General features: G+C 43.6%; 1 protein-coding gene across 2 annotated transcripts; it reads right to left on the bottom strand.

The window, feature by feature from the left end:
- On the bottom strand, positions 1 to 14,797 carry slc40a1 (solute carrier family 40 member 1). 2 transcript variants are annotated; one of them, XM_080536361.1, is made up of 8 exons: positions 14,520 to 14,797; positions 14,261 to 14,328; positions 10,189 to 10,348; positions 9,808 to 9,923; positions 7,527 to 7,653; positions 6,747 to 6,995; positions 3,870 to 4,541; positions 1 to 1,894 (listed from the first exon to the last, which is right to left on the bottom strand). In XM_080536361.1, the coding sequence occupies exons 1-8, from the start codon at positions 14,557 to 14,559 to the stop codon at positions 1,569 to 1,571; spliced, it is 1,758 nt and encodes a 585-aa protein (XP_080392487.1). In that variant the 5' UTR covers positions 14,560 to 14,797; the 3' UTR covers positions 1 to 1,568. The 2 variants fall into 2 exon arrangements, with proteins under 2 accessions (XP_080392487.1, XP_080392488.1); XM_080536362.1 differs by having other exon boundaries at positions 6,750 to 6,995.
- Between the last annotated feature and the right edge of the window lie 2,795 nt (positions 14,798 to 17,592).

The following is a 17,592-nucleotide window of genomic DNA, read 5'->3' as shown; positions in this document are numbered from 1 at the left end:
TAATAATAAGCAGGCTGCAAACCTTCACAGTGGTGTTTGAATGCACCAGGAGCAACCAACCATCAGACTAGCCCCAAATACCTGAACATGTATAATGGCAGTTACTGGCCAACTGAGATTGCTGACTCTGTACTCTGTAAGCTAACAAGCTAACACTGGGGGATCTAGGAGGGAGGGAGGAGAGGGTGAGGGGGGGGGGGGGTTTAGTGCGGAGGGGGGTGGAGCTTTAGTGTGGTGCAACATGCTGAAGTCATGTCTGAAGGTGCCTGAAAATCGTTTCATTATGGACAGAGTACATTATCTTAATAAAGTGCCTGTGTAACAATCACAATAAAAAAAAATCCCCTTGGACGACTCGACATAAAACCCATGCGTTAGATCAACGCTAACCACGGTATATAAACAAATCAACTGACGACAACTATAGCATAATAATGTTGACTACTGGTAAAGGAACTGAGAAGTACGAGTACAATCTCAACAGGGTTGGAGATCTTTAAATATATACTGGTGACTACGATAGTGTTAGAGTGTACGACGCTACGTAACTACACACCAATCGTATTTGGAATGCTTATAAGACAGAAAACAACAGGTTTTCCCTCAATTCCTTTAAGCTGTATAATAACTTCCACTTTGGTTACTGAGAATATCATTGATGTGAATGCATAGAGATATGACAATACTGATGATAATGAGAATATATAAGATAAACTTATAAAATATCTGCATTCCTGAATAAATAATTTCCATAACCCTTATAACCATGCATTTAAGAGATATATCCCAAACCTGCGTTAAAAACTTGACAAGCCAGAAAAGGTTTCTCACTGGTGGAGGTTAAAAACTAAAACAAAAATTGGTTAATTACTTAAGGGAACGTAACTAGTATTCTGAAATGCTAATTTCTGTCTACAGAAGTTCTACAGCACCAATAAAGCCACTGAGAAACAGATAACTTCGAGAAACGAGAATCCCTCCGCCGCCACTTTGACGCTGTAATGTCATTCCAACAGCACTAGAGCCACAGAACATACTTCAGCAGCAAGCAGCTGTAACCGTGGCGACTGCGAGCAGCAGTACCTCCAATGTTTCTCCCTCATTCAGCATTTAGCAGAAGCACCTTGCATGACAGCAACAGCTAGGTTGAGGTATTGGAAAGAGAGAAATAGGGAGAAGTGGTGTTTTTTTGTTCGTTTTTTTTGTTTTATCTTGTGTGACACCTCTCTAGGGTAAGCTATTTGTCACAGAGTGGTCTCAATATTGGCAGCTACCATTACTTCCCCTCCCTAAGGGGGATAACGCTATCGTCAATGGCCCAAAAAAAAACGGACAGTGCACACTGAGGGTTAGACACGAAAGTAGTACTTAAGTGTTAGCATTGTTAGCTAGCAGTATCAACCAACGTTACTCTTTGCATTAGTGCTGTGTGGCGGCTGAAGGCAAGCAGGTCAACAGCTTAAAAACGCTGGTCCACCAAGCCCATGGTCAGAGGGACGTCGGAGGGGGCGTAAAGTTGCAGAGATAAAAAAAAAAGCAAGGGACACTCAGGGTCTCTCTTTCTGGTTTTACATAGTGGTGGGAAGATGGGGGGAAGGGTTAGGATCCGCCTCCGTCGTCTTCTGCTCAGGTGTCCAGCAAAGGAACAGGCGGCCCCGAAGGCTCTTCCAGGCGAACCTGAAGTACATCATGTGGCCCATGGCCACGAAGGAGACGGAGATGAGGACGAGCAGGCCGAAGGCCTCGGGGTTGGGGGCCAGAATCACCATGATGAAGTGCAGAAGGTCCAGGAGGTAGTTCATGGAGTTCTGGACGCCGTTGATGAGTCCCCTCTCGGACTCGATTACATTCTCCTGGATGAGCTGGGTCACAGTCAGGTCAAAGGACCACAGACCTTGAGAGAGAGAGGGGGGGGGGGGGGGGAGAGCAGTTGAAAAGTAGTACAGTAATTCAGGAAGGACAGGAAGTGTACAGTCATGTTTTACAGCCACATAAAACCCCCCACGGGACAGCCAACAGATACCCAGTTTGACTGTAATTATCAGCCGATATTGGCGTCAAAGGTTGCCAATAGTGCTCTTCCCCAGAGACCAATGGACGGAGACTGGAAATATTTCAAATATGTACAAGCATGTTGTTACTGGCCTGGGGTGTCTAGGGGACTGATTTTTTTCTCTCTTTTTTTCCTCTCTCTCTCTCTCTGGTGGCTGCCTCTTTGAATCGTGCATGCATGCAGAAACACAACAGCTATGTCTGACACAATTGTGCTTACTTTACATTCAGAGGTGGAAACCCATGCCTTAGATCAACACTAAGCACTGTTTCTGGTATCTCTATACAGGACACCAGCTGCACTAACGAGCCTGCAGACCGGTCTGACTCCACATCTGCCTGTTGACGGTCTAATACCCACCCAGAGCAAAAATTAAAGGCCACACTGTTCTCTGGCTAACACTGGGGGAACTACTGTAACGAACAGCGGGGTAGGTAGAGTAGCTTTCCTGAAGCGGGTATCGAACTCACAAACACCCGACCTTACAAACTGGATGTGCTAGCTACAACAAGCTAACTACAACAGGCTAGCCACAACACCAAGAGAGCTAACTCCCTTGCGGCAGAGCCGCTAACGGGCCTCACACAGGATCATTACATGCGCAGTATTAGGCATGTGAGTGAGCGAGAATGTCTATATTTACCATCTATGTGCCATTCGTTGGCAAACCAGAACCGTAGCTGAGCTCTGCAGTTGCTTTGGGCATGGGGGTGGTTAGGTACTATTATGCTTAAATGCTCACAAGCTCGTCAGCCTGAAAGAGGAGAGAGAGAGCGCACATCCTGCTGGTCTAGCAGATCAGCCACTGTTGACATGTTTGTCACTTTAGTTATATGGACATCTGAGGATGTTGTGCAACTTCAGGAGCGATGGCAGAATATGAAACCACTGTGTGCTTAAACTTTCCATTATGATGGATCTTCATGGAGCATACTGTTTACCCTGGTGTATATTTGTTCCCTGGCTGTAATCTGGAAACTAATGGCAGGAGGATGAGGGGGGGGTGCGGTATTGTGATATTGCTCAACTTGGAGCCTTCCCTCTTACTTTATATTGTCTCCAGATGGACAAATAGGCTGCCAGCTTAGCCTACTAAATGCATTAACTCATTAAGCGCCGAGGCGGGTGAATCAAATCAACATTAAATTGTCAAGATTTTAGAATGCCATGGGTGACTTTATTCACCAAAAATGCATACATGATGATGCTTCATTTTGTAGCCAATCGGATGTTGTTTCTAGGTCAATACCACATAAAACACTTGGCACTCTAGGTGGTGAGTGTTCCGGAATGCTTTATGACAGTTTAGATAAGATTAGATTAGATTCAACTTTATTGTCATTGCAGAGTACAAGTACCAGACCTACGAAATGAAGTTTAGCATCTAACCCGAAGTGCAAATAGTGATATAAAACATGACAGTGATAGGTACAGTATGGCAAGTACGGTAGTTAGAGGTATATATAGAGTTATGAGCTATGTACAGTATGGTATGTACAGATTAGTGGGTTAACACTTCCTGAAACACGAACAGGTCCACAACAATGTTGTTAGCGCCATGTTCTACCAACTAAGCCACATGAAAACACACCGTCTTAGGTGGTTGTGTGAGTGTTCTGGAACGAGTGGAGGCAGCACACATCAAGCCGTTTGTGACAGCAGCTGGTGAAAGCGGGAACAAGTCGGCAACTGACCAAACCTTCAGACTTTTATTCTGAAAAATGTAAAGAAATGTCAACGTTGTCGAAAACTGTTCCCGCTTCCGCTTTCACCTTCGCTGCCGTCACATTTTTTTTACCAAGACACAGTTACTCACCAAGTCTAGCAGCAATGACCCCAGCAAACAGCAGGCTGACGGATAAGTAGTTCTGCAAAGGAGGCATGTTCTTGGGGTCTTGCGGCCCGGTCAAACCCGAACCGTTAACGTAGCCACCGCCGGTCAGCACGCTCTGGTGCTCGCTAGCGTCCGGCAAGTTGCCGCCGCCGCCGCTGCCGTCCCCGAAGAGGTGGCTGACGATGTCGTTGAAGGGCGAGACGCTGAGGTCGAACGGACTCCCCGGGGCGAAGACCGACGCCACGCACAGCATGAGGCAGGACAGCTGGACCGCGCCCGAGATGAAGCCCGTGCGGATCAGACCGCACTTCTTGCGCACCCAGGTGAACGCCACTGTGCCGCAGATGCCCGACACGGCCGAGGCGCCCATCAGCAGGCTGAGCACGGAGCCGTTGAGGTTCTGCGTGTAGGCGTAGCCCGTGGTGATGCAGTCGAAGCCCAACACCGTCATGTAGAGGAAGGAGAGGGACATGCCGGCGAAGAAGATGGACTGGTTGTAGTAGGCCACCCAGCCGTCACGCAGGGTGCGCAGGGGCTCCTTCACCTGGGGACAGCAGCTGCCTCCGCCCTGCTTCTTCTTCTTCTTCTGGTCCACCAGCGCCGTCTCGTTCATGAGCTGGGAGGCCTCGACCGGGCTCTGGCCGTTCTCCAGGTCTGCAGGAGGACGGGAAGAGAACGGGGTTAGTGGTGGTGCGTGGGGATAATGGGGAAAAAAGAAGCCTCCACACCCAACTAAACATCAACCATGTAACCGCAGGATTCCCGGTTCAATTCCGGCCGCGGACATATCCTGCATGTCATCCCTTCTCTCTCTGTCTCTCACCCATCCTTTCTGTCAAATCTCTACTGTCTCTATCACAATAAAAATCTAAATATGAGTGGGACTGCCCCACTCATAAGAAATAACTTTTTTTTTAAAAGAAAAGAAGGTCATAAGTTAAAATCTGGAATCTCTAATTGTAAGTCACTTTGGATAAAAGCGTCTGCTAAATGGTTAAAATGTGAATATGTAAATGGCACAGAGATGGGTGCCAGTTTGAATGACCATATGACTGATAAGTTATAACAGATCGAATCATACTGTAGCATACGCCAACTAGGGCTGGGTTCAAAAAATCGATTTCCCGATTCTGAATCGATCTTCATTAAATGAGCGATTATCGATTCATAAATCCCGAGATCGATCTTTCATTTATTTTTTATTTTTTTTATTTTTTTTGCTTGCAGCTTCAACCCGCAACGAGATCTCGTGGCCAGATCTCGCGCTACAAGAATGTATCATATCTCACGCAACGTGAGGTCTCAACACTAAAATCTAAAAACATGGCGATGGCAGGGACACTCAAGTCACCACCAGGCTTAAAGTCAGATGTCTGGGTGCATTTTGGATTTAACAAATGTGACGATAGAGATGAGCTGGACAAAAGCAAAGTCATATGTAAATAAAAAGTACATTCATGTAACTGCTTTGGAGTCAATTCATTGATATGTTTAACAATGCTACATGTTATAGGGTTCCTTGAACCATTTATAGCATTAGTTCGGAGAATCTCTTTCATATTCAAGCAAAAAATGTATATTGTAACTAGATCGAATCGGAATCGAATCGAATCGTGAATCGAATCGGGAGCTGTGAATCGGAATCGAATCGTTTTGGGAAATCAGTGGCGATACCCAGCCCTAATGCCAACCTCACAACGTTTACAGCTCTTCCACCCTCTCAGATTCAAGCATGTATCACCTTCTGTGTAAATAAGCAAAGGAAGCTCTGCCGCTCGTAAAAAGCAGTTTTGTGCTTTACAGTTTAACAACTCACTCTCTCATGACGTGTGGAAACTAGGGCTGTTAAGTATATTAGATTCATCGGACCGATTAAACAACTAATGCCTTAGACCGTACTGGATTAAGTGTTGAACAGATTTAATTTTCAGTGGAGGAAAGGAAAGTGGAGGATAAAAATAAATTAACAGTATCGTGTATTGAGTACACAAATATCCATCTTAGATGGATGAACATGGAAAGCATGAGAAATATTATGCTAGATTCTGATTATTAAATACATTAACATTAAAATTAAATGGTTAGTTAATGGCGGTGATGTTGATTGTTCAAATGGTAAAAAAATATTACCTTGTCAGCACCTCAGTTCGTAGATGCTACATACCGTCTTGGTGCACCTGGTGCAGATAGGTCAATAACTGTAAAACCGTTTTTCACTAAATTCAAAATGGTGGTAACCTTTTTGTTCATTGTGATTTTTTTATTTATCTGAACCATGTTTTTATTTATCTTTCCTTATTCTGTAAAGAAGAGTGTGCTACATTTGCTTGTATGAACATGTGCTATATAAATAAACTTGACATAAGAGGGACCTATGTACCAAATTTGGTGAGTCTAGATCACTGGGTTAGGGAGATATGGCCTTTCAAAGTTGGCCATTTCAAACACTTGTTATAGCTCCCCATTAGGCCAATGGGGGAAATATTACATTTGGGGATAGTGGCCACCACTATGAGAGACAGAGCTACAGCGTCCTAACAATAATTAAAACCCTAACCATAACAATAGGTAAGGTGTAGACCCCTAAAAACACAATAAATAACAATATAATCATCAACCTGTTAGTCTGGATTTGTATGTAATGTAAGACCTGGGGGGTATTCCATCAACGTTGCTAAAGGAAAATCCAGGCTTATTTTTGATAGTTTTTTGATCATTTGAATCTGCGGCAATAATAAGCAGAAAATAACAAAAACATAAATCATTTCATTTGGGGCCCATATGTGATCGCCCTACTTCGTCCGATCACAAAACGTAAATAAAGTTGTTTATTATTATTATTATTATTATTATTACTACTACCTGTGTGGGAGCTGAGCTGCATAAGCTCATGGTCCTCCTCTTTCTTGCCAGCCTTAATGGCCAGCGCCGGGGTCTTCTGGTAGACCTTCCACAGCAGGCAGTACTCCAGGAACATGGAGCACAGGTTCCAGCCCGAGATGAAGCCACAGCCGATAAAGTTTGAGCCAAAGGCCATAATCTGGCCCACCAACATAGGAGCCAGGATGTTGGTCAGCTGGTCGATGATCCGCACTGTGGCATTCATGTCTGTGGGGGAGGGAGGGGGGAATGAGAAAAAGGGCCTAACAATTTCAGCCAGTGACTAAGTTTCCTGAAAACCTTATTTATTTTATTTTTTTAAGAGACAAAAAAAACACGTTAACAACTTTGACACCAAAGGAAATGTTAATAATACTTCTGAGGTTGATAGCTTTCCCGCACGTTCTTTTGACAGACATTTTTATAGGTTTCTTGAAGGTTATATAGTGCAATGCACTTGGGGTTAACTGACTTCTACAGATATGAAAATGGAGCACGCAGCTCCGGGACATTGGTGAGGCCAATCAGCTGGTCTTTAGGGCTCATTACACCATTCTTTTAAGACTGGATGATGACTGTTAGGAAGACTTCCCATTTTTATGGTCTTCCTCGACGAAACGTGAAACAAAGTGGGTTACAAAAAGGAAAATGAGATGATCGAGCTGATTCAGCTTCAATCAGGGGTGAGATAGAGGCATGGCAATGAGATCCTGGACCATTAAGGTTTTTTGAATAGGTTTTGTTTCCATGGAGACTGACCTGCCAGCTTGCTGCTGTCCTGCCCAGCTACGACGACGACCCAGTCTCTCTGGATGGAAATGGAGGTGGCAGTGCTGGCCAGATTAGCGATGTTGGCTATGGCGATTACCATGACATAGCAGGATGTCTGAAAACCCCCCCCCCAAAAATCACATTTGTTATTGTTTGTTAAGGGACAATATTTTCATTATGACACTTAGGGATCAACATGTGACCTTATCGCTACGGCAACAATGCACAGAAGAAGAAAAAAAACAACAACAACAACCGTACAACAAAAGCAACAGCGTAGCATTTAATCTAGAAACAGCTAACACTACAATGCTTGACAACCCTAGGCCCAGTGTCACTGTCTAACAAACGGCCCTGCGGTTTTTGTTTGTTTTTTGAGTACGTTATGATGCAGCTGTTCTAACCAGAATACACAGAACACGATTGGCTCAGACTGGCCAGACAGCATTTCTGTGCATCATGTGACAGCCCTAGAAGGACCCGCTGACTACACACAGCCATGAACAAGACATTCAATGTCCTATTCCACCCCCACCTCCAGAAACACTCAAATACCAGGCCACACTCACAGCTACATCCCCCTCTTAAAAAAAAAAAAAAAACTAAGGGCCTCTTCAGAAGTGCAAGCTGTGCTGTTGCACATGACACCGTTCACTGTAAACAGGCCTATTCTTGATAACCCCGATAACCTTCTCTCAACCATAAAAAAACAAGTTCACTTGTTTTCTTTCACTGGATAAGGTGTTGCTGTTCAAACAAAATCCTACAATCTACAATTCAACAAAAAGAGGAAAGCTCTTTAAGCAAAGGACAATTTGAATAATAATAAAAAAAGGAAAATTAATAAAGAATACTTTTTTTCTTGAAAAAGGGGTGGAGTGGGGGTGAAATTGAATTGAGTTGCTGAGGTAGGGTACTGGGGCTGTCTAGTATGTGTGGTCATTTAGTACACATGAGAGATTAAAGCCAGACGGACTCCAATTTTCCACAAGCCACGTACTCGAAACACACGGCACACATCGGCTGTAGACACGGGTCATCTGCAAAGAACTTGACACCTTTACTCGCACAGCGCGAGTTGGTCAGCGACACAAAGAGAAAACACGATCACGTCCAATTTGAATTCTGACATCCCCACGTTCTTTTGGTCACGGCTCCTTCCTGTGTGCAAGTGTGAGCAGAGAGCAGAGGGGCGCTACGGTGTGAAAGTCCCGGTGTGAGTTTGGGACCATAGCTAAATACTTGGAGAACAGGGCCGGCCGCTGGCACAAACAGTCTATGTGGTTGTTTAGGGACACAACTGCTAGAGGGGGGCACACCTGCGCCGTCGATGTAGCGCAAGCTCCCACCCGTCAATCAACCAAGCTACCACCCGTCAATCAAAAACGTTTGCCCCCCCCACCCACATTTGAAATCTTGCTTAGGGCCACCAAAGTCCTAGGACCGGGCCTGTTTGAGAACACTTAAAAGAATAACTACATAATAATACATCTTAATTCTCGGTTGGGAACCATGAACTTGAAGAAAAACATGTGGAGCTATGGCAGGACACCAAAGCTGCCTTTTTGATATAAATGATGCTCATCGTTAAAGTTCCAATGTTTTCAGAATAACACGCTGCCCATGGTTATCGTGTCCCAATTGTCCTCATGTTTTTTTAAGACTTCTTATTTTCGGTGCATAGGAAGGACATTTGTTATCATTTCGTGGCCATTGCCCTAGGACATGAGAGGCGGCTTGGACGCCACGCCCGGTGTGAGAGCTACTGGACCATCAGGTGAATTGTACTGTTTATCCAGTGTCTACTATAAACATTAAAAATAAACGTTCTTCTCTAGCAAAGCGACTGCCAATGGTCCCTGGCCTGAGCTAGATTACTCTTCCTGCTACGACTGGATAATTGATGATTCACTTACTTAGTCAAATGTATCGATTGTAAGTCGCTTTGGAATAAGGCGTCTGCTAAATGCCAAAAATGTAATGTAAAAGTAATGAAAACTGTGACTTTTTTGCTTGAATTTGTCTTGTTTGAAATAAATCAAAGTGTATCCGTCTGGCTTGAGCCTGCTGATATAGCCACAGTGACAAGATTTCAGAAGTCTTCCAGAACATTATTACTTAATTGATATGTAAAGGTCGTCCAAATGAAACAACACATTCACATGAGAACTCTTGTTTCAGGCCTAGGGAAGAGCATTGTGCCTTGTTCTGCAAGTTACCATTAAATTACCGTGACAGTAAGAGAAAGTTTGATATCAAGGGATCTTACCAGAAGCCATCCATTGTATAGCGCTCGAAGCTGGTCTTGGAACTGGAAAACCACCATTAAGAGGATCCCACACAATATGACCGCACAGTTCTGGACAATCAGTGAGGACTGGGCCACTATGAAATGAGAGGATAATTGGGCCTATTAGGAGCAGAAACAAGTCATGTCCCTCTGGCTGTTCACTTAATTTAAGGTTTAACCCATGACAAACTGACAATTAAATGGTTTCTGATTCTCTTCCAAATTAATAATATTTTTAACGTAAAAAAAGATATACAAAACTGGTCCTAATCCCAAATTACATCCCCAAACACATAATTAATGGTCTTTGAGTAGACTCGTAGCAGTAAAGCTCTGCTACAGACACTTATAGCCTCACACCTTTGAGTCTGGGGTTCTTGTCCACCCAGTCACCGATGAGGGCTCCCAGCAGCAGCACAGAGCCTGCCACCACCAGCCCGTAGACGGCTGTGAGGAAGAGGCTGTTGCCATACAGCTCCACCAGGAACACGGCAACAGCAAAGTTCCACATTCGATCGCCCTAAAAAAGATACATACATACATGTTAGTGCATGTATAGTTAGCTGCTGGGAGCGACAGGTAGCCTAGAGGTCAGAGAGGTTAGAGAGGCCGGCTAGCAATCGGAAGGTCGCTGGTTCGATCCCCGACTCTGTGCCCAGAGCAGAAAATACATTTCATCGACAAAAAGGTTGAAAAAAAAAAGGTAACGAACGCTCATTAGGCTACACAGCTCTCAGCAGAAAACAGCCGGTGGACCCACCTTTGAGTAGTGACACTGAGTCTGGGAAAAGGTAGCCTAGAGAGATAACTACAAGTTATAACTGATCCATTCTGTGGAGATTTTGAATGTGATTATGCCAACACTTTACTTAGAAAACAGATTGAGGGAGTACTGCATGGCAGGAAGAATGGGTCTTATTGCACACTGACATTATTGCACTAATAAATACTATTGTCACTTTTTATTACTTTTGAATTGATTATTGAATTGTTGATGGTTGCTGACTGTATTGTATGTGATACATGTAACAAATTAAATTAGATTTGGGTTAAAACATAGCTTCCTATAGCTCCCTATAGCTTTAGGCCTAACTGACATGTGTTTGTAGCTTTAGGCCTATCTGACATTAGCTTCTCTAGCTTTAGGCCTACCTGACATTAGCTTCTCTGTAGCTTTAGGCCTACCTGACATTAGTTTCCCTATAGCTTTAGGCCTACCTGACATTAGTTTCTCTGTAGCTTTAGGCCTACCTGACATTAGCTTCTCTGTAGCTTTAGGCCTACCTGACATGTGTTTGTAGCTTTAGGCCTACCTGACATGTGTTTGTAGCTTTAGGCCTACCTGACATGTGTTTGTAGCTTTAGGCCTACCTGACATTATACCTGACACTCATACGTGCAGCTCCGTTAGTCTTAAGTCCCAACAGCCCTAAAACATTGCTCAATTCAGACTTTGAAGATATCGTTGTAATCTTCTGATTGGGATCATGTAATATATGCCATTTAGCTGACACGTTCATCTAAAGCCACTTACATTGCAGTGAGTGCATACATTTTTCAGTATATATATGGTCCCAGCGGGAATCAAACCCACAACCTAAGCGTTGTTAGTACCATGCTCTACCCACTGAGCCACAGAGGACCATCATGTTTAGGCTATATTCCCACACCTCACCTAGCTAGCCTTAACCCCCTAACTCAGTGGTTCTCAACCTTTTTTGGGCCAGCGCCCCCCTGTCCATTATCCAGGTCTCTTACCGCCCCCCATCAAAAAAAGTTGTCTTTTTTTCTTCCGTGAATATTAATGTTGACTAATATTCTGTGTTATATCATTTAAAAAGCATGTCACTGAATGCCAAATAATAGATTTGATTTAACTGGGCAGTTGGAATATCATTATCATTAGTTTACCAGAGAGCAGAAAAGCCATGTGAATGTGAATAAAAATGCTGTTTATGAGTGTTAAACAAACTCAGACAACATCAGAGAATACAAACAGACAGAACGAAGGAGGGAACGCATAAGCGCAGAGGGTAGTGTGTATACGCGGGGAAGGAGTATTTGGCAAGACAGGCTTACGTCACCGGCGGGGACATGGACTGAGTATCAAAACTAACATAAGAAATATTCTCTCTCGCTTATAGCCAACAATTACAATGAGCCTACAAACTGAAACACATGTCACTCAAGCATAGCCTACAAGGAAAACACTCATAGAAATTAAACAAGACCGTAAATTGAACAACACTGTATCGCTGTTAGATGAGCAACACAAATTAAATAGCCTATTCCTCATAAATCTTCGCCAACTGGCTAAATCCAAAGACAATCAACTATTTACAGTTATATAGCCTATTCCACTCCGTGTTCATTTGCGGGTGCTATGCAAGAAAAAGATGGCAAGGGTTGAAAGTTGGCTTGTGCTAGCATTAGCTATGGTGCATCCATGGTCAACATGACCTTACAGATGGGATGAACCGGGGTTCTTTCTATCGTAGACTAGCATAGTATTGCAATTTCTGCACTGTACATGAACTGTCAAGATTCTTCTACAATGCAGCTTACCCAGACACATTGGAAACTATCAAAAGCTCTGCCTTTGCTAGCTGAGTTTTTAGCTTCATCTTCTTGATGACACTCTCACTTTTATTTTTTGGGGCGCTGCGCTACGTGTGTCTGCGTCACAGAGCCCGGCCAAGTTCAGAGCGCTCAGAGATGGGTGCTCTGACTGAAAAGACGGTTTGTCCGAGCGAACTGACCGTTCGTGCATTTACGAACGTACCCGTAATAACACTGCTGACAGCTGTTTTTCATGAGAAAAATACTTTATGCGTGAACGCCCCCCAAGAACACCTCAACGCCCCCCTTTTAAAAAGATTTGTTCCAGCGCCCCCCGATGTTGTCTGAACGCCCCCTGGGGGCCGGTACCGCCCCCGTTGAGAAACGATGCCCTAACTAGTGGTTTTACATGCAACTTAAGATAACCCATCAGCAACTCAAGACAACCAGCTGGCAATTTAAGATTACATAGAGCTAAGGGAATAGAGTGGGGAAGTTATTTTGTCAAAATGTAGTCTGTGAACTTACTTCAGGTGAGTGAACTTACTTACCCAGGTGAGTGGTGCGCTTCGATGACTACAGAGAAACAAGCGTCAGAAGAGCCTGTAGCTGTTGACCTCAGCCACCTTTCTCCCGACTAAGGGCCCCAATTGCATGTGCAAAAATGTGTAAAATTTGTCCCAAGTCGGCCATCTTTACCTTATTGTTTCTTATAGACGCAATGAGAAATAATCCCATGGGGGTTTTGAATATTACGTCTAGCGTTTCCGTGACATGCAATGCATTTTCAGACTGTTTACAAAAATTCTCGATTGAATACAGTTCTCAAAACAAGAAAAAAAATCAAGCTAGAATAAAAAATAATACTGTGTGCTTTCTACAAGGTCTACCAGTTGGATTCAAACCAACTGCTAAGCAAAGTGATGTCACACTATTGATAAGAGTCTGTCAAGGACTAGGCAGAGGAAACATTAGCTAATCAAAAGCACATGTTTTGTGAATTGCATTATAGATTGCAAGTATAGTTGAAACCCTTCCTATCTGAATTGTACACTCGTGGACACTGCTGGCCTAGAACAAACAAAATGTACAAGTACACAAAACACAATGTGCACAAGACGCACATCAAGACAGGCTATCATTTAAATAATAGCTATCACCTCCTACATCCTTATATGTTGTGTGCAATTATTTCTAGAAAGGCAACTTTTTTTTTTTTTTTTTTTTTTTTTTACAATATTCATACTGCCTACTATTTAGTAAGCCATTTGTGTATGCTTTTTGTTGTTTCTTATTGTGGAAAGTTGACATGAAGAGAAATGCTTTCCCCTCGACATGCGACTTGCATGAGCCGGCACTCGGGATACACCACCGCCTCAGGGTCAAACTAACCAAACATCTCTTCTGGTGAGTATTTTTGACTTCATCTAAACTTTCCGCAAGAAAGAACAGCACAACAAACATGTGAGATATCCTGAAGTAGTTTTTTTTTTTTTTTTTTCAGCGATCTAGTGCGGCGGTGTGTTCTCCTGTTTTAGTTTAGTTTAGTTTATGTGTGTGCAACCTGCTCGAGCTCTCCAACTACCCTGTCAAGAGAGAATGCAAGTATACCTTGCTTTTTGGATATCAAATCAACTGTTTCTAAACACATTGGATTCCCTGCAAATAAGCCAACTAGTGCATTTGCAGTTTGCTTGCTTAAAAGGTTTGTCATTATTAGCATGGTCAGTTTGGCGACATGATCTTTCACGATGCACAGTTTGGATGTGACAGACAGGGTGAACCCAGCACACTAGCCTAGTGACTAGGGCATCACTGTGGAAAAGCGAACATGTCCAGGGCATGTCCCAGGTAAATAAGGAACTCAACTCACCCATGTTGACAGGGCATGTCCCAGGTAAATAAGGAACTTGGCTGATGTGAAGAAGTCGTGGACCGTTTCTGCAGAGGAGGGAGAGGAGGGTGTTGTAGGTGTTGGTATGACAATAATGTGTGGTGGTCAAAACAATCAGCTACTCTCTATTAGGTAGTCATCAAATGCAATAACATGTCTGCTAAAACTTACTAACTGCCTGGATTCGAGTCCTAGTGAAAGCACTAGTGACACCGTTGAATAAATAAAACAAACATACCACAGCAACGTTTCTTAGGTCCAGCGTTATCCATTGACATTGTTTTTCCAGAAATAATCAGGTCAATAGGCTATGTGAATGGTTCTCCCTTTGTAAAACAAGGCTACCGATGCTGCCTAACCTCACTGAGCATTTAATTGCCAAATACGTCGCTCCCCGTTTCCTCTTTCCAAACTTAGCTAACACTGTAGCTGAAGTTGGAAATAAATGTTTTATCCGGGGAAGGCTAAAGTTCAAATGCAACCAGATAAAAGAGACTGCTCCGGCAGCACACAGCACCCTGCTCCTCTCTCTCTCTCTGCAGCGCGGAGTGTTTATATCCCAGCTACAGTCACATGACCGCCCGTGGCTGCGTTCGTCACATTCAGAGAAGCGTGCCTACCCAGAGCGCACACTGGGTTCGACGTCATAAAGGGACCCAGTAATTTGATTGGACAAGAGGCATTCCATGAGTGCTGATCCGATTTCCAGAGCGAATTTACGAACGCTGCCTATATCGTTCATACACCTACCGGACCGCCGACATCATACACAACAAAAGAGCGTCAGTGCCAAACTATTGCTACATTATTGTTGAAAGAAGCCCGACACCATCGAAGTGATCCATGTTTTTTTGGTGGTTGTTGTATTTCGAAACGATGGGAGTCATTGTGTGCAACTAATCTGTGTGCACGTAATCTTTTTATTAGATTAGATTCAACGTTTTGGTCACTGCACAGTACAATGTCATGAAATTTGTTTTTTGCTCTCGGCACAGAGCATACATAGTCAGCCATATAGTCAGCGCCCCTCGAGCAATTAGGGGTTAAGTGCCTTGCTCAACGGCACAAGGGCAGTGGTAGGCACCTCAGATATCAGAATCAGAATTTCCTTTATTACACATCCAATGTACAGGTACACAAGAGTCAAAATATTTGGCTTAGGTTCCTCAAAATTGGCATTGCAACAAGATACAAAAACACAATAATAGAGTAAAGTAAGTAATAATAAAGTGATGGTAGTCGTACTACAGTGGAATTAGTAGTGCAAAATGCAATATGACACAGTACAAGTAGTCAAGTAGTGTGCAAGTAGTCATATAATATAGGCTATATTATTCATGTAGTTGGTTGATTTCTCCAGGAGCCTGATTGCTTGAGGGACATTTTGACATCCTCTGGAAGTTTGACATCCTCTGGGGGGTTTTTCGGTACTGTTTCCCCGACAGCAGTAGCTTGAACAGTTTCTGATTGGGGTGGCTGGGGTCCCTAATAATCCTGACGGCCTTTCTGATATGATGCCAGCAACCCTCCAGTCACCAGCTCACACACAGCTCCCGCCTGAGGCTGGGAACAGACCAGTGACCGTCCGATTGCCAGCCGAGCTCTCTAACCTCTAGGCTACCACCTACCCCCAATTGTCAATAGCTAATCAATAGCTTTAGTTGTTTAATAATCAATGGGAGAGAAAGGTGGGGTGGGGTGGGTAGTTTCTGGGGACGTAGTGTTTCTGGTGTTAAAACAACACCACACTTACATAGATGCCAAATAAGCATGCATACCCAGACAGCATACTCATCAACTCCAACTTCGCCAAGCTTCCTGTCCAGTATTTAATATCCCCAAATTATCCCACTTCACCCCCTTCTTCCTTAATGGCAATGGGAAGAGGCTTTTCACTGTCTTGGTGCCCCAGTTGTGGAACGAGCTTTCCATTGCAGAGTCACTACCTATTTTCCGCCGTAGACTGAAGACCCATCTCTTCAGGCTACATCTTGACCCATCTTGATCTCTCCTAAAGACCTAGTCACTCACCACTACCCCTCTGTGCTTCTTCTAGCATAGTGACTGCCAATGGCACCTGGTCCTAGCATAGATTCTATTCTCATGATGACTGATGTATAGATTCACTTACTTAAGAAAGATGTTCTTGTTGTAAGTCACTTTGGATAAAAGCTTCTGTTAAATGCAGAAAGATTTTAATGTAAAGTGGTCTCAAAAACAGATTTCAGTTTCATGCTGTTTCTATGGGGTAATTCAGCAGTAGTAGTTACATTGTCAATAGTTCCCTGAAACTGTTTCACCAATCACTACACTACCCAATCACTGGGCAAGAGGGTAATCTATCATCTGGACCTTTTCATCCAATCATTCCAGAAAAGTTCTGAAAAATATAAATACTTTTATCATTGATTTCCTACTTGGAAAAGGATTCCACTCCTGAAAGCGTATCTCCTCTACTGAAGAGTGAGTCCTATTGCAGGAGAGTAAAACTGAAACAGTTGCCTCAGACATCATGTAAATATAAAAATATGAGTTTTGCAGGGAGTTGAGAAACATTTCTCGGTGATGAGCAGCTGAACCTCAACTCACACACTGGGCGTTTGTATTCTGGGCCAATAACAATTGTTTTCTTAGACCTTTTTAACTACCAGTCGGCTTATGAGTACTCTGTGAAAACCAGAAGGTACAAAGCATGGCTGCTTCCAAAGAGAATAGTGTGATGTGTCATGTTTTCATCACTGTAATCCAAGCATTCACCCACAACATTTAGATGACTTGAATTTGTTGATCTCTGTCACCAAAGTAAAATCATAATCATAACTGCAGGGGTTTGCTGAGATGGACGGACCATAGTTTTTTTGCGTGTCTATAGGCGTATCTTTTTGGACCCCTCAGCCATAAGCTTTGTTCAGAATCATGAAATGATCATTTTCTGATTGGATCATCATTTGAAGGTTTCCTATGGGATGGTCGTACGATGCAAGTTTCTGAATGCCTGGGTTAGCCTGCTTTGTAGATGTCTCTGCATCTACCTTGGTCATTCTCTCCCCAAACCGTTTGACAACAATTGAGTTGTACGTCGGGCAGACGCAGAGTCGTACGCAGTGATGCATATTTGATCGTCTTGACAGATGTGTCACCAGAGGTACAGTCGTTGGTGTACAGGGAGTAGAGCAGGGGGGAGAGCACACAGCCCTGACTCAGGAGCACCAGTGTTAACTGTGCGGTGCTGAGACAGGTGAGGGCCCATCCTGACATACTGCCTTCTGTTGAGGGAGATCTTCATGCAAAGTCATGTTTGTGTGTTCTCT

The sequence above is a fragment of the Nansenia antarctica genome (genome assembly GCF_963989245.1).
Source record: "Nansenia antarctica genome assembly, chromosome: 7".
NCBI classification, from domain to species: Eukaryota; Metazoa; Chordata; class Actinopteri; order Argentiniformes; family Microstomatidae; genus Nansenia; species Nansenia antarctica.
Note: the sequence above shows the minus strand (reverse complement) of the source record. Positions and strands in the feature narration are given on the sequence as shown.